General features: G+C 47.7%; 1 protein-coding gene across 1 annotated transcript in view; it reads right to left on the bottom strand.

Annotated features, from left to right (window-relative positions):
- SPG11 (SPG11 vesicle trafficking associated, spatacsin) overlaps positions 1-26,536 on the bottom strand; it is a 623,940-nt gene that overhangs the window by 226,456 nt on the left and 370,948 nt on the right. The window contains exons 25-27 of the mRNA XM_085644681.1: positions 21,244-21,403; positions 12,589-12,870; positions 3,390-3,590 (exon numbers count right to left, since the gene is read on the bottom strand). Coding sequence (XP_085500807.1) covers positions 3,390-3,590; positions 12,589-12,870; positions 21,244-21,403 — 643 coding nt within the window. The remainder of the gene's footprint in view (positions 1-3,389; positions 3,591-12,588; positions 12,871-21,243; positions 21,404-26,536) is intronic.

Below are 26,536 nucleotides of genomic sequence, written 5' to 3'. Positions count from 1 at the left end.
CCTGTCTGCACGCATACGAAGTTGTTCCATGGCTGTAAGCACCGCCGTTTCGGTACCATGAGCTGGGCGAAATCCGAATTGGAAGTCGTCCAGAATGTGGTTCTGCTCTAAATGAGTGGATAAACAGGAGCTAACCCAGCGTTCCACAACTTTCGCCGGAAAGGGTAGGAGCGATATAGGCCGAAAGTTAGATAAACATTCAGGGTTCAGTGAGGGTTTCTTTAGCAGCGGGGTGATGAGTGCTTGTTTCCAGGGGGTAGGGACAAATCCACAAGCTAGAGATTGGTTGCAGATCCTGCAGAGGGTGCGGAAGAGATCGGGTCCACACGCTTTCCATGTTTTCGGTGGCAGCGGGTCGAGGGGGGACCCAGAGGAAATTCCGTGTGCCATTCTCTCGAAGTCTGCTTCCGAGATAGGGGGAAAAGTCTGCAGACATTCCCTGGGTAGGAGTCCAGGGCTCAGCGGGTCAAGGTGGATCATGGCTGCCCCGGAGGGGTTGAGATTATCTTGTGAAGGGGGAGTGGCAAAATTGTGGATGATGGTCTCAATTTTGTCTTTAAAGAACTGGGCGAGATTATCACAGAGGATCTGTGTGGGGGGGATGGTTTTTTTGGCACAGTCAGGGTGGATAAGGTTGTCAAGGATCTGAAAGATGCTTTTGGAGCTATTTGCGGCATTGACTATGCTGGAGCAATAGTAGGAGGATTTGCTCTCAGCGATGGCGGATTTATATTCCAGGAGTTTGTTTTTCCAGATGATTTTATTTGTGTCGCAGTAGCCTAGTCTCCACTTCCTCTCAGCCTGCTTACAGGCTAATTTGAGGGTTTTCAGGGAGTCATTGTACCATGGGGCAGATGCTCTGCCTTTAGGTTTGCATCTTTTTAGTGGAGCTATGGAGTCCGTGGTGGATACTATCCTCATGCAGAGGGCTCTGTAGTTGTCTTCAACCGAGTTGATAGGGGAGAAACTGTCTTCCACGTTAAAAACGACTGTAGTAGAACTCCGTTTTTCCAGAGCTTTCCAGTCTCTGTACATAAATTCTGGTAGGGCGCTATAATTCGGAGTTCTAGTTTTTGTGCTGATAATGTAGAATTTAATAAGGGCATGATCTGTCCAGCTCATGGGCAGAATATTATTCAGGTATATTAGTTCACAACTGGAAAATATGAGGTCAAGTCGATGACCTGCTGAGTGGGTAGGTTGCTTAACCAGTTGGTAGAGTCCCACGCTTTCGCAAGAGAGCAGGAGGTTTTCTAGACCAGCGTCTAGACTACCGTTTGGCCAGAGGTTGAAGTCCCCTAGGATGAGTAGTTTTTTGTGAGAGGTTGCCATGTTTGTAAAAGTGGTGAGTAGCGCTTGCTGTTGTTGGGAGGTGAACGTCCCTGGAGGGCGATAGCAAATAATAGCCGTGAAAATATCTCCGGAGTGGCAGTTTATGGAGAGGCCGAGAGTCTCGGTCCCAGGGACTGAGTCCTGTCTATGGTGTTAATATGCCAGGAGGCTCTGTAGATAATACCTACTCCACCACCACGGCCTTTGGGTCTGGGAAGGTGCAAAATTTTAAAGCCCTGAGGGCATGCCCATGCTAATTCAATGTCACAATCAGCGTGAGTCCACGTTTCGGTTAAGAAGAGGACATCCAGGTGATGAGATTCAATAAGGAGATGAATTTCGTTAGCATGCTTTGGCAATGATCTGACATTCAGAAGGCCTCCCAGGAGCAGACCCTTATGTGCGAAGTCATGCAGTGGAGAAGCGGAATCAGCAAAGGTGAGCTGACCTTCGTGTGCGAATTCTCGCAAGTTAAGCAGAGTATCACGGGTGTAGCATGAGGATTGCGAGCACAATTGAGCAGAGTTGTCTGCGCTAGTCGCGTCCTCGTCGCGGACGAGCGCAGACGAGCTTGCCTTAAGCGCGCCTTTGGCGCGCCATCGTCGCGCCCGCTGCGCTCGTCCGCTGCGCTTCCGGCAGGAAATCATGCTTTATAGTGAGTGTACTGGGCGTCGGAGGGGGGGGGGGGCGTGGCCAACAGAGGTGGGCGTGGCTCATGGCTCCCTCGAACAGGTAATGGCGGAAGAAGCGAGCGTTTTGGCCGGAAACGGCGATACAATCTGCTGCTCCGCGAGGATTGAGGTAAGTGCCAGGGGTTGGTGCAATAGTGCAGGAGTTTCTTAAAAACACAGTATACAATGCTAAAATAACAGTTTTTCTAAAAGCGCGGCTCCCGGCTTCTCGCCTCAGGAGTGTCTCAGTCAATAGTGCCGACTGCACTCTCCGACCTGCAACACACATATTAGTGGCAAGTTCCATGCTGGCTTAGGGCAGAGCTCTAAGGTGCTTGCAGCCACTGCACCCTAGTCTCAAAGCACCACTCTTGATCCTGGGACTGCAGAAAGAACCGAGTGACAAAGCTCCCTATCTCTAGTGTTTCTTTTCAATTAGATTGTGCAGCTGTGGCCATGCCAAATAAGGTGTGGATTGTTGGTAGTGTGTGTGCACCACTTGGGAGTTTCGAAGAGCTGCCTTATGAGACAGCAAGATCTGTTTATGGCTTGAGGTATCATGCCTGAATCTGGCAGGTTAAGTGTGAAGTCACTAGATAATTATAGTGTTTCGGTCTAAAAAATAAACAAGTACATTTCAAACAACCAAAGCACCACCCTCTAAATGGGGATTGACTCTGTAAAACAAAAAAACAATGTCCCTAATGTGCAAGACTTTTCTCCAAGTGCATTGAGAATGAGATAAATATATTGTTCATTTTTGAAGTTCACTACTGTCATACATTTTACAATGGTTGTGGACAGGAAAAAAAAGCATACAGAGGCTTGCTCTCAATAGGACTGGCATCCAACATTGTAAATCTGAGGTCCTGTGGCGTGTGGGTCGCAGGCAAAGGGTTTTGGCTGGTGGAGCAAAATGAGAGCATGCTGAAGGAAACCAAGTTGCTCTCCTGTCTCTAAATGAGGTGGGGCAATCACTTCAGCAAACCTCTATGATTCAGCACTTTTCCTTAGCTGACTGTTTCTTTCCTCACCTTGTACCCCCTCACTACTCCTGCTGCAAGTCGGTTGCATGCAAATTACCATGAAATCATATTTATCTTATTTGGAAGTGTGACAATTCATATTTCAAGGTTTCTTGTTCTACAACCACATATTTCATGCTCACCATATGTCACTCCTACACAATCGCCTCACAGTCTCACCGAACATCCATGGAGCATTCCATTCATTTAATTTTATTTCATAGAAAGGTATGGCTCTCAGGTGTTGCAAAACTTGCTTAGCTATACCAGACTCTGCCTACGTCACTCATTCCTGTTAGTATCAGGCAAGGATTGCCCTGCTTGACCCAATCTGACTCTCTATTCACCCACAGCCCCATACCTTTAGGAAGATCTGGAAGGCCCAGATGAGAGCTTTGCTCTTTTTCTTTTCTAGCAGTGTTTTCCAAATGATGGTCAGGTCCTGCAGGTCCCATTTGTGGGTCTCCGCTGAGTTGTTCACATGAGCAGTGGCTTCCATCGCTGTCTTGTCATCCACCCATGTGATTATCCATACACAGAGACAATGAATGACAGGTGCACCCTAGAAATTGATGGAATGATAATATTATTGACTAGTAGACAAAGCACACAAAATTGACTCTCTGAGTTCAAATCATAGGTGTGGTTCTGCTTTTATGGCATTGGAAAGTAAGAAAGGCTGAGTCAGGCCTACCAGTATTCAAACAGGTGAGCCAGATGCTACAAAGATATCAATGTAGTGGCCTATTTTCTAGAAAGATGGTGGAACCTATCACAACAACATTGTTATTTACCAGTAGGTACAGTTTTGCAGCCTGAAGAGTTTCCTGGATTCACATGGTGTGGGAGGGGGGGTTGGGAGGCGCGGAGAGAGAGGGAGAAAGGGGGAGAGAGGAAGGTAGAGAGAGGGAGGTAGAGAGAAGGAGAGAGAGAGAGGAAGAGAGGGGGGAGAGAGAGAGAGAGAGAGAGAGAGAGAGAGAGACTGTTTGCTTTATCCCCCATTTCCAGGGAGGCCGGTGGGTCACATGTAATTCCAGAAAGCTATTCAGGCTGCAAAACTATTCCTACTGGCAAGTAATCATTTCATTTTGCAGCATGAATCCTTATCTGGATTCACATGCTGTGCATCTGATGACATAATGATATTTGGCTCCTTGGGAAGGATGGGTTGAAATGTGGATGAGTTGGCAAACAGGTGCTGGAGCATACTCTGTCCCAACTGTGCTTCTTTGATTATCTGAATGTTCAAACTGAAGTATTTAGTGAAGGTGTTTGGGGATAATGAAGTTGCATCCATACAGATGTTGCTAATGCGTACGTTAGCCAGGAACGCTAGGGTTGCACCCTTCTTCCTGGCTGAGAGTGCCCAGGGGTGTGTGGGTAAAGTTTTTCCTGCTTTTATGTAGCAGGTTTGGTTGGTTCCCTTGGTTACTGTTGCACCGTTGCTTGCTCTGGTGAAGGAGATGAAGAGTTGCTTCCCCTTTCAAATGGCTTTTGTCTCTTGTAGAAGTACATGAGTGCTCTTCACACGTCCAAGGTGTGAAGTTGCCTTTTGGCTTGTAACTTGGGGTCCTGGAAAAAATCTGGTAGTTGGATGCTTTGGTTGACGTGGAATTGAAATACCACCTTTGGTGGAAATTGAGGGTTTGTTGGTACAACTTTGTCCTTGTGGATTTTAAGGTATTTATTTATTTCTTTATTTATCTCACTTGTAAAGCGCTCTGTCACCTAGCAGGCATCCTGGCGCTGACATTCAGAGTGCACAATTTGTATGGTATGGTTCCTGGATCATGAGTGCTTGTAACTTGCTGAACCCTGCAAGTGACATGATCACTATTAGGAATGCTGTTTCTAAGGTTAAGAACTTCAACTCCGTCTTGAGCACGGGATCGAATGGTTCAGTCATTAATTGCGCGAGCACCGTGTTCAGGTTCCATATTTGTGTTGGTGCCGCTCTTGGCTATGCCACTCCTTTGATCCAGGAATATGTTTTGCCACTGGTGGAGTGAAGAGTATGTTCCCTGTTGTTCCTATGGTGTATGCAATTATGACAGCCAAGTGTATCTTTCGTGATGCATAGGTCAGGCTGTTGTCCAGTAGGGGGGGGTCAGATATTTTAGCACTGCGCTGTGCTCTATCCTTTTTTCTAGTTTTTCATGTTTCCTGCACCACTGAATGCATCTATTTCGCTTGGTTGTAAACCACTTCCTAGTGATTGGCCTTCTAGCCTCCTTTGGGGGTCTTCATTTTCCTGGGGGAGAGCTGCAGGTATCCAAACTTTAGTTATTCAGGAGCCATGGTGTTCGATTGAGTGTGGCTAGTTCTGGGTGACACACTCTTCTGTCTTGCATTGTTAAGAGGTCATGTGTTCCATTTATTGGTACGATTTGTCTTCTGGAAATCTCTAGTAGGTCTGAATACCACATCTGTTTGGCCCATTGCGATGAGATCGTATGAGTGATGTCCTGGTTGTCTGGCCTTGTCCAGTAACCTTGGGATCAGGAGAATCAGTGAAAAGGTGTAAGCAAACTCCCTGACGACAGGCAATTCTTTTTGTACTGGTGGTATGGATACCTGGACGTGGAGTCTTGGCATTTTGCATTTTCTGGACTTGCAAATACGTCTATACTTGGTCTACCCCAGCTTATAAGCACACTGTCCAGTACTTCCTACTTTATGTCCCATTTGTGGGAGGTGTGTTCTTGTCTGCTCAATCTCTCTCTGTGTTCCGTTTCCTTGGGAGGTGTACTGTTACTAGGCTTGTGTTCCATTGAATCACCCATTTCTATATCTCCTGCACTAGTTTAGAAAGTGGGAACAACTTTGTTCCTCCCTGCTTGTTGAGGTAGAACATCGCCGTTGTGTTGTCTGTTTGGATAAGCACTGTCTGTCTCTTCGCATGTGCCTGGAACGTTTTTAGGGCTAGGAAGACCATCTTGAGTTCCAGGTAGTTTATGTGCTTTGTGGTGTCAGCTGGGCACCAGAGTCCTCTGACCTTCAGATTGTCATTTTGTGCTCACCAGCCCTTGTGGGATGCGTTTGTCGTTATAGTTAAAGTGGGGGCTGGTGATTTGAAAGGTCTCTATCATCACATTAGTTGGGTTCCACCATTCTAGTTCCTTTTGAACCCTTGCTGTGACAAACACTAGATCCTCCAGGATCCCAGTGGCTCATTACCATTTGTTGCAGAGCCATTCCTGTATGGGTCACATATGCAGTCTTGCATGCGGTATGAGGGGGTGACAGTCCTCAATGTCAGAGACTGGCCCTTCTGGTAGAGGAGAGCTTGCTCTGCTATTGTTTTTGCCCTCTTGGGGACTGGAAATGCATGTGTTGTTATGGAGTCCAGTGTCGACCCCGGGAACACTTTCACCTGCTCCAGGTGTGGTGCAGATTTATCTTGGTTCATGGTGAACCCGAGGCATTGTAGCGTGGTGATGACTGTTTGCGTGTCTTGGTGGTATCTTGGTTTCAAGTTTGCCTTTACCAGCCAATCGTTCAGTTATGGGTAGACATGTAAACCCTGTCTTCTCAGGTGAGCTGCCACTGTCGATAGGCCCTTTATAAACACCCTTGGTGCGGATTTTATGCCAAAGTGTAGCCCTCCGAACTGATAATGTACCTTGCCCAGGACTATCATTGGTTTACAATCGATCTCACCCCACACTGGTGTTATGTGGTGGGGGTTTGGGCGAATAGAGTCACTTGCTTGGTGTTCCTCCTTTAGCGGTTGTCCTCTCTCTGGGTTTCCTATTCAAGGACTGCCTTGCCGGGTGTTGCCACTGTTGTTGAGCGGGTTAGTGAGTGGCTTGTTGGCTGAAGCCTTTTTGTTGGGGGTTCCCTCTCTCCCGAGGATCCTCTGGATTTTAAGGCCCCCATGATCTTGCATGGTTCACTATCTTTCTTTATTTACTGGAGTGCATCATCTATGGTAGCTCCAACAAGGTTCTTTTCCTGTGAAAGGCATGTTAATTATGGATGCCTGCACCTTTGCCTTGAATCCATGGGTCCACAGCCATACGTGTCTCCTGTGTGTGGTGCTCGAGCACATCTGCCTGCTGGTGGTATCCGCTACATCCTGTGCTGATTTGAGGCAGGAGTTAGCAATGGTCTTGCCTTCTTTGATCACTGCCTTTGCCCTCTTTAGCAGTCTGTCTGCTAAATGGGGTACAGTCTAGATAAGGTGAAAGAACAGGCTGGGTTTGGTGCACTGACATACCTTGGCACCAGAGATGTTTTGGCACTTTGAAAAAATACAACAGGATAATGCCCCTCAAGCAAGAGAGGACAGCAAAAAAACAAAAGAACAATCTGAAATAAGAGGCATAGCAGGAGAAGCTCTTCCTTGTGTCTTGTATCTGGCAAGAACTAAACATGGATGGTTGGTGATGCAGAGGCAGGGGATAGGATCTGCATTAGAGGAAGTGATGCATGTGCTTACGTCAAAGAGAAAGCATCTATGTCAACTTCCTTTATATGTCTTTATATTCCGTAAATATTCCTTTATAAATGCCTTTATCTACTGTCAACATTGCAGGCAATTCCCAAATTGTTGCGAAGGAGGTAAAACCAGTATGCAGGGTAAATAGCGAAACAAAAATTATGTCTTTCTCTAAATGTCACAAAAAGATACAATTGGTTTCTTGATAACTTTCAAATTGAGGAGATATCAAGATTTCACAATGTGTAGTAAGACCCTGTGAATGCTGTAATACACGCTATTCAGCCATTTGGTGGAAGGTCCTTGGTTCCGCTAATCTAAGAGAAATAAATAGGTTTCTGGACAAAAAACAATCATGATTTTGATTAATTGGGAAATTTAGGTGCAACGACTTGGTGTACACCTAGGATTAGGCTGGATCCCACTGGCTTTTTAAGGTGCAACAGGGTCTAAATTATAATCTTCTCTATCAGACATTATTTAAACATTTTGGTACTGTAGATAAACGCATGGATCATTTAAAAAATGTGATAAGGAAGATCTGCAAGAATATTCTTGCAAAAGATCTTAATATTGCAAACAAATGAGCTTTGACAGTTTTCAGAACTGGGTCACAAACACTAGAAACAAGTTTCATTCTTAGTATAAAGGTCACAAATACCTAAAATCGCCTGCTATTTATTTCAAGAATCTAACAAATGAGCATTGGACATAATGCAAAGAGAGATGTGTGGGAAATTGGATGGCTCAAAAGTATGGTTGCAAGTTTTAAAACTAGGATGCTAGAAGAAACGTAAAGAACTGTATCCATGAAAAGACACTTTGCAGACGTGGACATGATATTCCTGAAACCTTAAACCAAATGCATTTTGAATGGCCTCTCAACAGTATACAAAGGTGTGGCACAATATTAGTTGACTAAATGTGCATAAGGCCATAACATGGATGGAAGCATGGAAATAATTAGTTAAGGCCGACCAATCAACATATTTGAGCAGCAAATAGATTTCTAAAGCATGTCAAAAACAAAATAAATTTGATGATTAACTTACATTTCCAGGTATATGAACTGATTAAAGGCTTAAGATAATGAGTACATTTTAAGGTTTCTATGTGTTTTTGTTAATTCTGCTTATAAAAAAAAAAACAGCAAATTACGAAAAACGGCTATGACAATAAGATGGCTCATACAAAAGTATAGGTTTCTACAAAAGAATCAAGCTCCATTGACACGTTTTCAGAAGTTCCCAAGGCAGACAAGGGTTGCCGGGCTCAGACTGTTACAAACAGCAAAAAGCAGGCAATGATATCCTATGGAAGGAAATTCAAGTTACTGGTAAGTACGGTTAAAATTACTTTTCTGAGCTACAAGATGCAGCACTGAGGTCTCTCCTGATAACAGGTGAGTAAATCGGAATTCGTTGTTCGGCTGATTTTAGATGAATATTTTAAAGTTCCAAAACTCCACACTTAGAAGAATTTCCAAGTGAAACCAGTCAATGTTAGCCTATGGCAGAAAAGTGAGTTATCGGCTTTTAGGTAAGTACTCGACTGGCAGAGTCAAGGTTCTGGGCATAGACTCAGGGGTCTCCCAGGGTCAGGTAAGTACAGTTGGTACACTCTCAGCGGCACAGAGGCAGCCGGATGCAGAGGTAGTTAGGCCCACTGTTATTCAATGAGAGGCAGGGGGCCTGCGGTTGGTGGCTGCTGGCTAGCAGGCCACGCGGCTGTGGGAGCTGGGCTCCTGGTCACTTGTTCAGGGCAAATGGGGAAGTGGATTAGGACAAAGGTTGCACTGCCAGGGCCACTCGGGCGGCTGGGTGCAAGGTGCTTTTGAGCCGTTGGGCGCTCAATGTTAATCTATGGAGATCTTGGAAGGTGAACAAAGGCTGCAGGCTCGGGGACGGAGACTCTTCAGGAACGACCAACACTTCGAGGGATAAGTTGGGGTCTTGGAGGATAGGTAGGCACCCAGGAGTTGGGCACAGGGGGCCGTGGGACACCGGGTGCAGGGGTCTTTTGACATCGGGAAATCTTACCCCCTGCTGGTCGCGGTTGAAGGGGTCCCTTGTTGTGAGGCTGCAGGCGTCGTCTGGGTCGTCGAGGAGGGTTCTTGGGCACTGGATTTCAGGTCACAATCGCCGGGGAGACGTCCTCTGGGTCTTTGTCCACTCAGGCACAGGCCGGGCTCGTCGGGTGCAGAGTGTGCTGGATTCGCGGTTCCTGGCTGGCACCAGGGGGTTGCTTTTTGAGCAGAACCACTGCTCGTGGGAGTCCCAGTCTTGGTAGAGTCTCAAGGCAGTCAGGTTCTCCGGGGTTTTGAGGTTGCTGACCACGGAAGGCGCCGGAGTTTTGTAGGAGCAGGTTCAAGTATCAACAGGCCGGTAGGCCTGGGGCCAAGTCAGTTGGTGTCGTCCTCTTGATAGCAGCTGCGCGGCAGTTCTTCGGGTTTATTGATCTTTTTGCTTGTTTCAAATCGGGATCTGAGGAAGGAAGGTTCAGGGTGCCCCTAAATACTAAATTTAGGGGCGTTACAGGTAGGGTGAGGGCAGGGACCAATGGGTCCCTGTCCTGGGTGAGTACACCCCCTATCCTGCTCCTCTCTGGTGGGAGGGGGGCAGGAGCCTAGCTGTGATTGGGCAGGGCTCCCAATCCTCAAGGTGGCCGGAGCCCGGAGTTGTGCTTCACCTCGCCTCTCCCACCTGAGGGGTGGAGTTGGCACAGGCTGGCACACCCCCTTTCCTCACGTAGGGTTTCCCGCCAGTCTTCCCGCCAGAGAGGGGGTCAGAACCGGTGGGGGCCAGTTGCCCTTGAAGCTTCTCCCTGTCCATCCTGGGGGAGGAGACCTAGCACCTCGCCCAGGACGTGCATTGTTGCAGGCCCAGGAGAGCGGGGGTTCTCCACCCAGGGGTCCAGCAACATATCTGCTATGTGGCAGCCTGGGCAGCCTCTCAGACAAGACGTGGATTGTAGGTTAGGTTTCAGGGGGCATCTCTAAGATGCCCTCTGTAGTGCATTTTACTTTAATTCCCACACTGGCATCAGTGTGGATTTAATGTGCTGGGAAGTTTGATATCAAACTTGTCAGTCTTCAGTGTAGCCATTATGGTGCTGTGGAGTTCGTAATGACAACCTCCCAGCACCATATACTCTTAATGGCATCACTGCACTTACAGTGCCCAGGAATGGCCCTGGATCCTGTAGGGGCACAGGGCTCATGCACCTGTGTCCACACCACTGGCATAGGGCACCCAGCTAGAGGGGTGGCTGATGTATGCCAGGAGAGTGGGTTTGTGGCGTTGGCACACCGGGATGTGTGCCATGTCGACTCTGTGTTTCTGCACCAGGACACTCAGCCTGCAAAGGCAGTGTGTGTGTGTCAGGGTACAGGGCCCCTAAGGGTGGCACAATAAGTGCTGCAGCCCTTAGGGGTCTTCTCTGGTCACAATACCCTGGGTACCTAGGGTACCATTTACCAGGGGCTGACATGTGGCCAGAGATGCCAATTGGGTTTAGGCTTTAGTACTGTTTTTGGGGAAGGAACACAGGCCCTGGGCACATGATTGGCAGGGACCCAGGGCACACCAAGGAAAAGTGCATCAGGTATCAGGCAAAAAGTGGGGGGTTACTGCAACAGAAACCCACTTCCTTACATGCCCTACCGACCACAGAGTGCCACTCTAGGTCTCATTCCACATTATATAAAGGCCTCAGCACACGCATAACTGTCATGTGTGCTGTGGTGGGGGTCAGAAATTAGAGCTTGCAACATGGACTGCAAAGCAGGAGGGTACACTCAACACAGCCATACAGGGGATGTTTGTCCACACAAACAGGCTCAAGAAGAACCCTGAATGTTGCTGTGGTTGGTATTTATTTTATTCTGAGCAGTTACCTCACTTAGTATTCGGTTAGGTTTGAAATAATCTTCTACACCCAGCAGCTGGACGCAAGCTGAAACTGAGCGCCATAGAAGTATTTCTGAAAAACCTGAACTCTCAACTCTCTTTTTGTCTGTAAAACCTCTCTGGAAGAATGTCCCTTGAATAAACATAGTCAACATTTGAAAAACAAGGATTCAGGAATGAACTTCGGCATCACTTGAAAGTTATATAGTGCACTGAGCAACATTCCCATTTTGGCCACTTGAATCTTTCCAATCTGAGAAAGGGGCAAACAGACTCAAATAATTTAATATAGGCACAACTGCATATATATGCACCTCCTAGCTGAAATTTCCACTTGGCATCAACAACCCCAAAACCTGCCATGCAATCTCTCCCATTTACAACCGGAAAACATATAAATTATAAAGCTTTGCAGAAGTAATGCCTGTGCTGACAGGCAAAACAAATACTTCAATATAATCTAGCATGACTAGTACTTTCAAGATTGGATACCTGATCTATATGAGGATAGCATGAATGTTGAGTGAAGTATGTGATAATAAGGTCAATTGTATCCTTTTGCAGGAAAATGGCAGTTTCATCAACCTTGCTAAGGACTCTTATGTGGGTGTAAAATCTACTGCGACAGGTGGCACTCTGTCTTGCCCCTCCCTCTTCGAATCAGTGATCAACAGTAGAGAATTCTGCATACTCCCGCACCTACAGCTTTTGATACATCTGTCTCCCTACTTGAGGTGAAAACCATATTTGGAATGGTCCATTACACTGACCTTGAGATCTGTATCCATGTAGCCGAAAGCTCTCTCAGCATTTAGATTGCAAAATCATAAGGTACTGCTGACTTGTAATTTTAGCAATTAGAATTGAATACATGCACCTAGATAAACTGGGTTAAAACCCTCTTGAAACTTTCACTTAAGGAGAAAATAATGAAACAAAACATAATCAGATGGGCAGCAGCTAAACAGGACAGTGAGTACTGTGTAAATATTACAACTCCTAAGAATAGAAATGCAAGTGTAGCTTACACAGTAACTCACAGCACAGTAACTCCTGGTGAGTGCTTAGTATAATGATGAAGCAACACGTACTGGCTTTACAGTGTTACCTGTTAACCAGTGCTGGGAGTGCTTCTCTTACAGTGACCTCTACTTGCTAGGCCTGGGACTGCAGATTAGTAATACTGCATCCTGGAGAAACAAAGACCTCACCTGCAGACAAGCTGCCAAGACGCTGAAGAGGGGTATCCGCTGTTTCACAGCTTCCGCCAAGAGAAAGCTCCAAGGGGTAGGATCCTCCCAGCTGCAGAAAAGCACTTGGAAGACATCATTCAGCGTGCTGGGTGGTGGTCCAGTCCTCCTGGTCTTCACCTCTTTTTGCATGGTGACCTTCTTGTCTTCAGCAGCCTGGGCAGAAAACTGAATGTTCTCAAAGGCTAGATCCAGGTGATCCTGCAGTGGCACATCACCAAAGTCTGCTAGGATAGAGTGAACCTAGTGAGAGAAAGTCATCAAGGTGTTTAATATCCAGATAATAAGGTGAGAGTCACACAAAAGAGATAAAACTGTGCCACTGATTTGAACAATACATAAAGAGAATGCTTTGCCTCCAAGATAGACTTGGCTGAGGGCTGAAGTTGTGCACGTGTTTAGAGCCAAAAAGCTGTATCCACAACAATACTTACGTAACTGCTTAGAGGACGGCAAGGTCAGAACTACACTGACTGTGTCAGACAAGAGTGAAAAAGGTGCAAAAGTCTAAGAGGATGACTGAGTATAATAAGATAAAGAAAGTGATGTATAGTGGGCATAACCCCACAACACTGATGAAACTACATCAATGGGTCACTACATCGATGTGACCACTACACTGACTACCGCTAAATGGTTCTAGGTATGCATAATAAGTAACCTTCATGTTAGGTAAGTTATTAAATTAAGGGTTTGGGTTAATAGCTTAATTCAAGATTATTTCCTAAAAATAAACTAAGGGTTGAGGTAAATTAATAAAAAAGCAAAACAAATTAAATTCATTTAAACTAAAATACAGTAACCAGTGGGTCTCTTATTCTGATTAACCTGACTCAACTTTAGGTACACATAATGAAGGTTAAGGATGGATTTAATAAACTGTTGTTCTATTACATTAAGGGCTAGGGTTACGGTTTAGTGGTTTATAAAAACAAATACATTTTAACTAATTATTGGTTAAGATTAAAGTAAAGAATACATATTCAATAAATGCTAATTCATATAATATAAACTAATTAAGAATTAGGGTTGGATTATTAAAAAAAAAAATACATTAAATAAAACCCCAATTAACGAAGGGTTGGGGATAGCATTAGGGTAAGCTGGCTGTTATTCATTTTAATGTAATTTCATATCAATTAAATAGATTGAATTTAAACATGTTAATGGCTAGTACCATTCAAGTATACCTATTAATTATAAATTAGTTAATTACATTCATTATTTTAATGTATTATTAATCAATAACTGGATAGGGTTATGCTTGCCATAAATAAGTTATTTTACCATTAAATTAGTTAAAATTAAATTAGGGAAAGAAATATGTTTAGTATTATGGCAAATTATTTAAATTGCTATAATTTAACTAAAATTAATTAAGGGATGGCTTAATTTAATGTAAATTCATTGTGAATGAGGGAAAATAATACGTAATGTAATTAATATAATGTTATTTTAATTAATTTAAATTAGGCATTAGAGTTAATTATACAAAAATAAACTGAATTCAAAGTTAAAAGGCAAAGCTGGTAAATATTTATTTATAACTTAATTTTAAAAAGCCTTTCTAGTTGTATAAGTTGGAAGAAGTAGTACATTAAAAACATACCTAACATAGTGGCAGTCTATCTAGTAGCATTTATGTAGTTGTACCTCGGCAATAGGTGTAGCGGGCACTGTGGTAGTAACATAAACCCTGAGAGTAGGACCATAAACGCGAGCAGGGGAAGAGAGGTGTGGGTAGATAGTGAGAAGAGTGAGTGAATGGGAACAAGAGAGGGAGGGGAAAGCAGACAAAACATGAACCTAAGAAGAACAGGAACATAGGCAGAAAGAGCATAAATAGAGGGGAGCACAGATAGTAAGTACCATAAGAGAAATGGAGAGCCTGTATCTGACTTATAAGAGTTACCTTCAGTTGACATATTTCACACCATTTCATACGGCATAGTCAGGAGGCATTGAGTGGGCTAAAGGCATATGAATTAGGAACCTTGATCTGATTTTCTCCCTTTAGCAGGATTGGTCAGGCAAGTAAGAAGTCAAGTCCCTATACTGGAGTTAGTGAGGTAGAATAAGGAATATGCTACTTACCAGTATGCATCTGTTCTTGGCATGCAGAGCTGCAGATCGACACACTATGCATAGATCGCCATCTGGTGTTGGGCCCGGATGTTTGCACTTGTTTTGGTCTTGGAAAGTCTTAGGAAGTCACGAGATAGGGGACTCCTCCTTTGGATCATAGTGCGCATGGGCATTGGCTCCATCCTCTGATTGTTTTTCGCCAGCAGGGAAATGATGGAGCTTTGCAAGAAACAGGAAAGATGCCCATGTATGCTGTATCTAAATAAGATAATACTGGAACTGATAAAGGTAGCCGGGGAGGCGGGTGGGCGTCTGTAGATCTGCAGCTCTACATGCCAAGAACAGATGCATACTGGTAAGTAGCATATTCCGTTCGAGGCATATGAGCTGCAGATTACACACTATGCATAGATTGTATAGCAGTATCCCCTCCTAGCGGCGACCACCAGTATCTGTTGCAGTAGTTTGAAATAGTGTTTTGAGTACAGCCTGGCCCACACTAGCTTGTTGTTTAGTTTGCACATCTACACAATAGTGTTTTGTGAATGTGTACAGTGTAGACCATGTAGCTGCTCTGCAGATATCATGTAAGGGAATGTTTCCTAAAAATGCCATTGAAGCCCCTATCTTTCGTATAGAGTGGGCTTTAGGAGGAACAGATAATGTACGTTTTGCTTTGTGGTAGTAAATTTGTATACATTTGACAATCCACCTAGCTATCCCAGATTTTGATATGGGGTAGCCCTTGTGTGGTGGTGAGAAAGACACAAAAAGTTGTTTGGTCTTACGAAAGGGTTGTGTTCTCTCTATGTAGTAAAGCAATGCTCTTTTGACATCTCAGGTATGAAGAGCTCTTTCTGCGACTGTTTGTGGCTGCGAGAAGAATACGGGCAGCACCACAGACATTGAGGTGGAAGGGAGAAATGACTTTAGGAAGGAATTTAGGATTAGTTCGGAGAACAACCTTATTATGATGCATCTGCAGAAAGGGTTCCTGAATGGTCAGTGCTTGTAGTTCGCTAACTCTTCATAAGGAAGTAATGGCTACTAGGAAAGCAACTTTCTATGTTAAGAATTGTAGCTCACATTTATGTAGAGATTCAAATGGAGGACCCATTAGTCTTGTGAGAACGATGTTTAAATTCTACACAGGTGAAGTTGGTACTCTGGGAGGAATTGTTCTTTTGAAGCCCTCCATAAAGGCTTTTATGGCAGATACTCTGAAAAGTGATAGATGGTGTCTATTTTGTAGATATGCTGCTATGGCAGCAAGATGCAGTCTAATAGACGTGTAAGCTAAGTTGCATCTTTGGAGGTGTAGTAAATATCCGATGATGTGTTGCATAGATACATCTAGGGGATTGGAGTTGTTGTTATGACAATATATTACAAAACGTTTCCACTTAGCTGCATAGCATGCTCTAGTGGTAGGTCGTCTAGCTTCTTTAATGACGTTCATACTGTCAGGGGGAAGGTTAAGGTAACCGAATTCTAGGACCTCAGGAGCCAGATCGCAAGGTTGAGCTGAGCTCGGTCTGGGTGTCTGATCTCTCCATGGTTCTGGATTAAGAGGCATGGAGAGAGGTGTAACTTCTGGTGCGGAACTACGGCGAGTTCCAGCAATGTGGTGTACCACGGTTGTCTGGCCCAAGTTGGAGCAATTAGGATGAGAGTTAAGGAATGTTGCTGTAGTTTGCGCACCACTAGTGGAATGAGTGGGAGAGGTGGAAAAGCGTACGGAAATCTGCCTGACCAGTTCATCCATATCGCATTGCCTTTGGACAATGGGTGTGGATATTTGGCGGCGAAGCTTGGGGATTTGGCGTTTTCGTGGGTGGCGAAGAGGTCTATCGGTGGTTGCCCCCACATTTGAAAAAACGGTTGAAGAACTTGTGAATGAAGTTCCTACTCGTGGATCTGTTGTGTTTGACGGCTCAACAGATCGGCTATGGTGTTTTGGACACCTGGGACATGTTGGGCTAGGAGAAAAATGTTCTGAGGTATGGCCCACCTCCATATGTTCTGTGCTAGCTGAGAGAGCTGCAGAAAGTGTGTCCCGCCTTGTTTTTGTATGTAGTACATGGCTGTCATGTTGTCCGTGCGGACTAAGACAGTCTTGCTTGATATTTGTTTTTGAAATGCTTTTAAGGCTAGGAATATGGCTAGTAACTCCAGGTGGTTGATGTGGAGTAACTTTTGTTGAGGTGTCCACCTGCCCTGCTTGGTGTGATGTAGTAGGTGAGCTCCCCAGCCGGTGAGCGATGCGTCCGTTGTCATAACTACTTGAGGAACCGTCTCTAGGAACGGTGGCCCTTGGAAAGGTTCTTGGTGTTCCACCACTGCAGAGAGCGATGAGTACAACCGTCTACCAACACCAGATCTGTTAACTGACCTTAAGCCTGGTTCCATTGGCGTGCTAAGCACTCTTGGAGAGGACGCATCTGAAGTCTTGCATGAGGCACTATGAATATGCAAGAGGCCATCATCCCTATGAGTTGCATGAACACTCGAGCTGGAAGAGAGCGTTGCGGTTGGAATTTGGTGAGAAGAGCCTGCATGCTTGCTATCCTGGCGGGACTGGGATAGGCTAACACTTTTGAGGTGTCTATTGTGGCACCGAGGTATTGTTGTGTCTGGGACGGTTGCAGATGGGACTTGGTGTGGTTTACTGTGAACCCCAGGTCGTGGAGTAGTTGGATAGTGGCGTGAGTGTGTTGTACACACTGGTTGTATGAGCTGGCTTTTATGAGCCAGTCGTCCAGATATGGGAAGACGTGAATGTGCTGTCTTCTTAGGTGTGCTGCGACCACCGCTAGGCACTTGGTAAACACTCGTGGTGCTGTTGTGACTCCATATGGGAGTACTTTGAATTGATAGTGCTGACCGTCCACTACGAATCTGAGATACTTCTTGTGAGCAGAGTGAATGGGAATGTGGAAATAGGCGTCCTTGAGATCTAGGGTAGCAAGGAAGTCGCCCTGTGAAAGCAGAGGAAGGACCTGTTGGGAGTGTGATCATGTGGAAATGGTCTGAGTGTATGTATAGGTTTAGGGGTCTGAGGTCTAGAATAGGCCTTAGAGAGCCGTCCTTCTTTGGTATGAGAAAATAGAGGGAGTAAACTCCCTTGTTTTGTTGGTGCAGGGGAATTGGTTCTTGTGCACTTTTTTGTAGGAGGGAGATTACCTACTGCTTTAGCAGTAACAAATGTTCTTGTGACATTGAACGCTGTTTGGGTGGTATGTTTGGGGGGATAGATGTTAGTTCGAGACAGTAACCTGATTGAATTATCTGTTGCACCCACCTGTCAGAGGTGATGTTGGTCCAGACAGAAAGGAATTGTTGAAGTCTTCCCCCGACTGGAGTGGAATGGTCTGGGGGAAGTGGAGGGAAGTCATTGGGTGGGGGTGGAGGCAGAGCGGGAGTTGTTGGTTTTGCCTCTGCCTTTGTTGTTGTTCCCCCTGTAACCACCTCTTTGGTAACCTCTAGTAAAGGTGGATTGGGTGGGAGTTTTGTAAGAAGTGGAGGGGCTATCTGAGGAGTAGCCTCTGGGGGTGCTCTTGAAGGATGAGCGACGAAAGAAACGTCTGGGAGCTTGCAACTGCAAGGCTCCCATAGATTTAGCGGTGTCGGTATCCTTCTTCATTTTTTCAAGGGATACGTCAACATTAGGGCCAAATAGGTGTTGCTCATCGAATGGTCGTTGAGAATGGAACTCTGGACTTCAGGTTTGAAACCTGAAATGCCTAGCCAGGCATGCCTACGCAAGAGGACACTGGTGTTTATTGCCCTTGAGGCAGTATCTGCTACATCTAAGGCACAACGGATGGAGGTGTTAGTAATGGTTTTACCTTCTTGTATGAGTTCGTTGGCCCTATTTTTATACCTGTCTGGGAGGTGCTGCATTATGGACTCAAGCTCATCATAATGTGCCCTGTCATACCTAGCTAACAGCGCTTGAGTATTGGCAATGCACCATATGTTTGCCGCCTGTGACGCCGTTCATTTGCCAGAGTCGTCCTGGAGTTTAGATTACTTATCTGGTGGTGGTGCGTCACCTGATGATTGGGAATTGGCTCTTTTTCGCGCATTGGAGACTGCAAGGGAGTCTAGTGGTGTGGGGCCTTTAATGTAGGCTGGATCAGTAGGGGCGGCTTTATACTTTTTCTCGATCCTAGGGTTGATGACTCTAGCCCTGACCGGGTCTTTAAAGACCTCTGGTGCGTGCTTAATGACCCCCTTAAGCATTGGTAAAATTGAGGTGGACTTTTGTGTGGTGTCAAAAGTGTCCATGAGAAAATCTTCCTCCACGGGGTCTGTGTGTAGGTCAACCCCGTGGTACTGGGCAGCTCTATGGAGGAGCTGGTTAAAGCCGATAGTGTCCTCTGGGGGGGAAGGCCTGGAGGGGTAGATGTCCTCTTGTGGGATGTAAGGGACGTCTGGGATGCTATAATCATCCCAGGGGCCTGGGGAGCCAGTAGGACCAGGGACCCCTTGATCGTCCGCACCTCCCCCTGCATCATCCAAGGTGTTATCATCATCATCTACTGGAGTAGGGGATGGTGTAGGAGAGCGGTGTGGTGGGGGAGGAGGAGGAGGAAGAGGAGAAGGGATACTTAATGGAGGGGTAGCAAAATCTCTCTTTTTAGGTGGTGGAGCTGGTGCAGGCGTATCTAGTGGTCGCTTCTTGAATCTACGCATTAAGTGACCAGTCTTAGGATCCTTTACAAGAGTTTTTTGGGTAGGATCTGGGCGAAACAGTTCTTCTGTGGGAGGCAGATCCTTCGACGCCGATGGTGTTGGCTCCGTAGGCTTTTTCGGCACCGACTCGGTAGCAGTTCTGGGTTTGGAACCGTGCGGTTTTGCAGTGTCTTTGGCCGATGGAACCTGTTGGTTCGAGGTCTTTTTCGGCTTTGACGCATGGGAGTCGGGGCCCTTCGGTGGCAGTTTTTTTGTCGGCTCCGAGTGTGTTGTCGGTGTCGAGGAGCCGGTGCCAGTCTTCCGCACCGAGTGCTTGGATGTCGAAGCAGTGGTCGGCGTGGATGAGGAAGAGGACGGCTTCTTTTTCGGTGGCTGTGGATGTTTTTCAGCACCGAGGGTAGGCTGACTCGAGCTAGAGTCACCTGAAGGCTTAGTAGGCTTGTTTACCGGGCCCGGAAGCGGGGCAGGGGAAGCAGTCTCTCGGTGTGCACCTGAGCCCGAAGGTGAAGGTGTGAACGAAGCCTTTTTAGATGGTGTCGAGGGGGGGTTGGGGTCAGGGTCGAAGTCTGTACTCCTGACCCTCTGTGCTGGAGTGATGTCCTCGACGTCGGAGTCATCAGCTTCGGAGGCGCTGACGAGGCCTTCTTCGACCCGCCCCTGCTCTGGCACATCGACGCCCTCTTGGAAGATGTCGTCGGGGATCGAAGACGACGAGCGAGCCATGGTTCTTCTAGTTCGTCGGTCCCGAATCGTCTTGTTGGAGCGGAAAGAGGCGCAAGCTGGACAGTCTCTGGCCTCCTGCTCTGGTGAGAGGCAGAGGTTGCACACCTCATGCAGATCAGTGTGGGGAAACTTTGACCCACATCGAGGACACTTTTTGAATGGCGTCCTTTCCATGAGCCAGATGATAAGGCCCAGGTAGGCCCAAAGGCCTTCGCCGATGACCGGAATCGAAGACTTCAAAGTTGAGAGTCGCGTGAATTGGGAAAACCCGATCGAGACAATACCATCAAAAAGGGAAGGATTGCGCGTCGAAAGAAAAAAACGTTAACGGTTCCGAACTGGAGCGCGAGAAACACATCCGAGCCCGATGGCGGGAAAAAACTATCTGAGGATGGAGCTGATGCCCATGCGCACTATGATCCAAATGAGGAGTCACCTACCTCGTGACTTCCAAAGACTTTCCAAGACCAAAACAAGTGCAAACATCCGGGCCCAACACCAGATGGCGATCTATGCATAGTGTGTAATCTGCAGCTCATATGCCTCGAACATAATGTATCAAGGCATTTCAGACAACTAAATACTTCTTCAAAAATACGGCATATCCAGATAGTCAAGTATTGTTGATCACTTACTATGATGGAATGGTAGAGAAATGAACCATTCAAGGAATCGTCACTGTGTCCAGAACCAACAGCAATTGTTTCACTTTCTCTCTTTCTGTATCTGTCACTCCCACATGTACAAATATAAGAAATACTAGCTGCCCAGTCGCTCCCAAGCAGCACTTCTGGTAATGAAACACCTACAGCACATTACAATACACACTGATGCCACAAAATGTACTTCACATAACAGACTGCCCAATACACAATGTACACCACAACAAACACGGCATCACTTCCTAATGTAAAGTCATATTCTACAGAAAGCACCTTACACAGCAGGCACATGGACTGACCTTGTGCTGTATAGGAGTGACTTTCTTGCTGAACCAAGAGTGTGTACCCAATAATTTCAAAAGTGCTGATGTGGAATATCCATTACAGCCAATGGCTTTTCCTTTGACTATGTCTGAGCGCGTCAATTGTATTCCCTGCATTCCCTTACCTCCTCAGGTTGGTGTCTGTGGATCTGGGACTGGACGATGAACTGGAGCCAGTTGTTAGACTTGGCACAGTCTTGCAGAAAAGAGATACTGGGCTTCAGGCCATGAAGCTTACAGAATTTCATCACCAAAGACCATTGCAGGCAGACCTCCCCTGAGGAACTAGAGCAAAAAAAGAGAAAGAAATTGAACGTACTCTGTAACCAAAATTCTTTGGTGTATTAGCCACCTCATTCCCAGATGTGGCCATTCCTCTTACATACAGAGCATAGATCAGATAGACCTGCTGCAGCACCAAAGTAAAGGTTAGATAGTTACTTTAATTGTGAAAGAAAAATCTGACATCAAGTGTAGAATTTACACCAATCTGCCTGAAGCCACTACCAACATTACTGTCATGTTTGCAAACAAACCGATTAGCCATATGCGATAAAGAATGTATTTTTATTGGAACATGTTAGGTCATACAATAGAGTATTCGACTGATGCTTGAGAGTCTTTCTTTGTATGCCTTGGGATGTTGGATTCAGGCATGCCACAAGCATCTTGACACCAGAGATATGGCATAGAATAGAGTGGTGCAGAAGTCAGTTGTACACAATAGACTGGAGTGGCGTGGAAAATGCAGAGTATAATTGTGTAGAGTGTTTTGGCATAGTGTGCAGTGGTGCAGAATAGATTGATGTAGAGTGATGTGGCATAGTGTGGAATGTTGCAGGGAAGAGTGGAATGTTGCAGGGAAGAGTGGAGTGGTGCAGGATAGAGAGTAGAGGTATAGAGTAGAGTGGCATGGAGCGGTGTATAGTGCAGTGGCATGGAGTGCAGTGGAGCAAAATAGATTAGAGTGGTGTGCAGTGATAAAAAGTGTAGCTGCATAGAGTGCATTGGCGTAGAGTGCAGTATAGGGGCATAGAGTTGAGAGGTGCAGAGTAGAGTGCAGTGGAGTAGAGTGCAGTGGCGCAGAGTAGAGTGGCGCAGTGTGGAGAGGCACGAAGTAGAAAGGCGCAGAGTAGAAAAGAGTCAGTGACGTAGAGTGAAATAGTGTAGAGTGCTGTATAGCAGTGCAGAGTAGAGTATAGTGACATAGTATGCAGTGGTATAGAGTACTTGGTGCAGAGTACAATGGTTTTGAGTAAGATGGTGTTGCGCGCACTGGCGTAGAGTGCAGTGGTTTAGGCTAGAGTGGTGTAAAGTAGAGTGGCATAGAATGCTGCAGTAGAGTGCATTGGTGTAGAGTGGAGTGATGTAGAGTGCAGAGGCATAGAGTGCAGTGGCTTAGAGAAGATTGTTTCAGAGTAGAGTGAAGTGGCGTGGTGCAGAGTGAAGTATTGCAGGGTGGAGTGCAGTAGCATAGAGTAGTGGCATAAGGAGCAGTGGCATAGAGTAGAGTGGTGTAGAGTGCAGTGGTGTAGAGTAGATTGTTTCAGAGTACAGTGAAGTGGCGAAGAGTGGAGTGATGCAGGGTAGAGGTGAGTATTGCAGAGTAGAGTGCAGTGGCATAGAGTAGTGGCGTAAAGCACAGTGGCGTAGAGTAGATTGGCACGGAGTGGCGCAGAGTGGAATAGTGTAGCGTAGAGTGCAGTGGCATAGAGTAGATTCTTGCAGAGTGGAGTGGAGCAGTGCAGGATAGAGTGCAGTGGCAGAGTGCATTAGCGTAGAGTGCAGTGGTATAGGGTGCAGTGGTGCACACAAGATTAGAGTGGCATAGAGTGTAGTGACAGAGTGCATTGGCGTAGTCTGCATTAGCAGAGAGTGCAGTAGAGTGGCACACAGTAGAGTGGTGCAGGGTACAGAGCAGTGACTGAGTGCAGTGGCATAGGGTAGTGCAGAGTAGAATGGCAGAGTTTAGTGGCAGAGATTGCAGTGTTGCAGAGTGGAGAGTTGCAGCGTGTAGTGGTGTTGGCAAGAGTGGCATAGAGTGTATTGACGTAGAGTGCACTGGCATAGAGTGGTGCAAAGTAAAGTGACAGAGTTCAATGGTGTAGAGTGGCGTAGAGTGTTGTAGTGTAGAGTATAATGGTGAAGCGTGGAGTGGTGCAGAGTAGATTGGTGTGGAATGCAGTGGCATAGTGTATTGGTTTTGAAAAAAGTGGCATTGAGCGCAGCGGTGTAGAGTGCAGTAACGTAGAACAGAGTGGAGTGGCCACTGTAGATTGCAGAGGGAAAGAGTCGAACAGCGCACAGAGGAGTAGAGTGCAGTGGCACAGAGTAAATTGTTTCAGAGTAGAGTGTAGTGGCACAGAAAGCAGTGTCAGAGTGCAGAGTGGAATGGCGTAGTGCAGTGGTGTAGAGTGGAGCGATGCAGAATAGAGTGGCATAGAGTGTAGTGGTCCCGCGACTGTGCAGCTCAAGAGGATATTCTCTTGCCGAACGCCCCACAGGCGAAGACCCGGCCTTAGTCCTTCCTTTGTGCCTATAAAGCGCCTCCTCCCGGAAGGGGAGGTGCTTGACAATCTCACCCGCATTGTATTCTTGGTTTGTGGCGGATGGTATTCCCCGCTGGATTTGTGATCCCGATTGCTGAGTCCCGGAAGCCGCTGAGTTGAACCTGCGCTTGGACACCGCAGCAGAAGGCGTCGCGGAACGGCGCTCGTCTTGGCAGCCGCACTACACCCACATTTCCATCGCGCCCGTCGCTGGTGCATCAGGTATTTAAGCCAAAACAAGAGGCGAGACATAGCGAGAGAGACGCCGGAACCGCGTCCCCCTCGCCTCGAGACTTCCATTGGGTCAATCAATCAATCAAGGTATTTATAGAGCGCACTACTCACCCGGAGGGTCTCAAGGCGCTTGGGGGGGGGGGGGGGGGTGCCGCTACTGCTCACACAGCCAGGTCTTGAGCTTCTTCCTGAAGGACAGGTGGTCTTGGGTCAGGCGCAGGTCGGGAGGGAGGGAGTTCCAGGTCTTGGCGGCCAGGTAGGAGAAGGACCTTCCTCCTGTTGTCGCTCTTCGGATGCGGGGGACGGCGGCGAGGGCGTGAGTGGTCGATCGGAGGTGGCGTTTGGGAGCGTAAAAGTTGAGGCGGTTGTTGAGGTAGCTCGGGCCTTGGTCGTGTAGGGCTTTGTGTGCGTGGGTCAGGAGACGGAAGGTGATTCTCTTGTTGACGGGGAGCCAGTGCAGGTCTCTCAGATGTCCGGAGATGTGGCTGCGTCGGGGAATGTCGAGGATGAGTCTGGCTGAGGCGTTCTGGATCCGCTGGAGTCTCTTCTGGAGCTTGGCGGTGGTTCCGGCGTAGAGGGCGTTGCCGTAGTCCAGTCGGCTGGTGACGAGGGCCTGGGTGACCGTCTTCCTGGTCTCGGTGGGGATCCACCGGAAGATCTTGCGTAGCATGCGTAGGATGTTGAAGCATGATGAGGAGACGGCGTTGACTTCTCTGGTCATGGAGAGGGAGGAGTCAAGGATGAAGCCCAGGTTGCGTGCGTGGTCTGTCGGTGTGGGTGCGGTGCCCAGGGCGGGGGGCCACCAGGAGTCGTCCCAGGCGGAGGGCGAGGAGCCCAGGATGAGGACTTCCGTCTTGTCTGAGTTCAGTTTCAGGCGGCTGGTCGTCATCCACTCGGCTACGTCTTTCATCCCTTCGTGGAGGTTGGTTCTGGCGGCGGCGGGGTCGTTGGTCAGGGAGAGGATCAGCTGGGTGTCGTCGGTGTAGGAGATGATGTTGAGGTTGTGTTGGCGTGCGATGGCCGCGAGGGGGCTCATGTAGACGTTGAAGAGGGTGGGGCTGAGCGAGGATCCTTGAGGGACGCCGCAGATGACTTCGGTGGCCTCTGACTTGTACGGTGGTAGGCGGACTCTCTGTGTCCTTCCGCTGAGGAAGGAGATGATCCATTCCAGTGCCTTCTCCTGGATTCCGACGTTGCTGAGGCGCTGCACTAGGGTGCAGTGGCAGACAGTGTCGAATGCTGCGGAGAGGTCTAGGAGGATGAGGGCCGCCGTTTCTCCGTTGTCCAGCAGGGCTCGGATGTCATCAGTGGCAGCGATGAGGGCGGTCTCGGTGCTCTGGTTGGCTCGGAAGCCAGACTGTGAGGGGTCGAGGGATCCATTCGTCTCGAGGAAGGCGGCCAGCTGCTTGTTGACGGTCTTCTCGATGACTTTGGCTGGAAACGGGAGGAGCGAGATGGGGCGTTAGTTTTTGAGTTCGGTGGGGTCCGCTGTTGGCTTCTTCAGTAGAGCGCTGAGTTCGGCGTGCTTCCAGCTCTCAGGGAAGGTGGCGGAGTCGAAGGAGGTGTTGATGATGTCCCGCAGGTGGGGAGCGATGACCGCGTCGGCCTTGTTGAAGATGTGGTGAGGGCAGGGGTCGGTCGGAGATCCGGAGTGGATGGTGTTCATCGTGCGGGTGATGTCTTCTGTGTTGATCGGGGTCCAGGCGTTGAGGGTGGTGGTGGGGGGCGTTGGTGCGGTCGTGGGGAGCGTTGGTTGTGTGCTGAAGCTGTTGTGTATGTCTGCGATCTTGTTGTGGAAGTAGGAGGCGAGGGAGTTGCAGAGGTCTTGCGATGGGGTGATGTCGTTGGTTCCGGCGTTGGGGTTGGAGAGCTCTTTCACGATGTTGAAGAGTTCCTTGCAGTTGTGTGCGTTGTTGTCCAGCCGGTCCTTGAATGCTGTTTTCTTGGTGGCGTGGATCAGTTGATGGTGCTTCCGGGTGGCGAGCTTGAGGGCAGTCATGTTGTCCGGTGTTGGCTCCCTTCTCCAGGCTTTCTCGAGGGCTCGGCAGTTCTTCTTGGAGCTCTTGAGTTCGTCGGTGAACCATGGGGCCTTCTTGCTGCCGGGTCTGCTAGGCGGGGTCCTCAGTGGGGCGAGTTCGTCCGCGCAGTTGCTGATCCACTTCGTGAGGTTGTCGGCGGCCTGGCTGGGGTTCGCTGAGCTGGCGGGAGGGTGCTGGCTCAGGGAAGCAGCGAGCTGGTCTGCTGTGATCTTGTTCCAGCTTCTACGAGCAACCTGTTGCTGGTGGGTCGTGGTTCTTCTGAAGGTGAAGTGGACGCAGCTGTGGTCCGTCCAGTGGAGTCCGGTGGCGTGGCTGAAGACGATGTCCTTGCTGGATGAGAAGACAGCGTCGAGTGTGTGTCCGGCGAGGGGAGTGGGGGTGGTCACCAGCTGCTTGAGTCCGAGGTTGGCGAGGTTGTCAAGCAGGGTGGTGGTGTTGCGGTCGTTGTTGTTCTCCAGGTGGAAGTTGATGTCCCCCAGGAGGATGTAGTCAGCGGAGGGGAGGGCGTGCGGGCTGATGAAGTCGGCGATGTCGTCGCTGAATTGTGTGCGTGGTCCCGGGGGTCGGTAGATGAGGGTGCCTCTGAGGGTGGTCTT

This window comes from Triturus cristatus, chromosome 3_1 (assembly GCF_964204655.1).
Source record: "Triturus cristatus chromosome 3_1, aTriCri1.1, whole genome shotgun sequence".
In the NCBI taxonomy this organism is placed as follows: Eukaryota; Metazoa; Chordata; class Amphibia; order Caudata; family Salamandridae; genus Triturus; species Triturus cristatus.
This window is presented reverse-complemented; position numbering and strand designations above follow the sequence as displayed.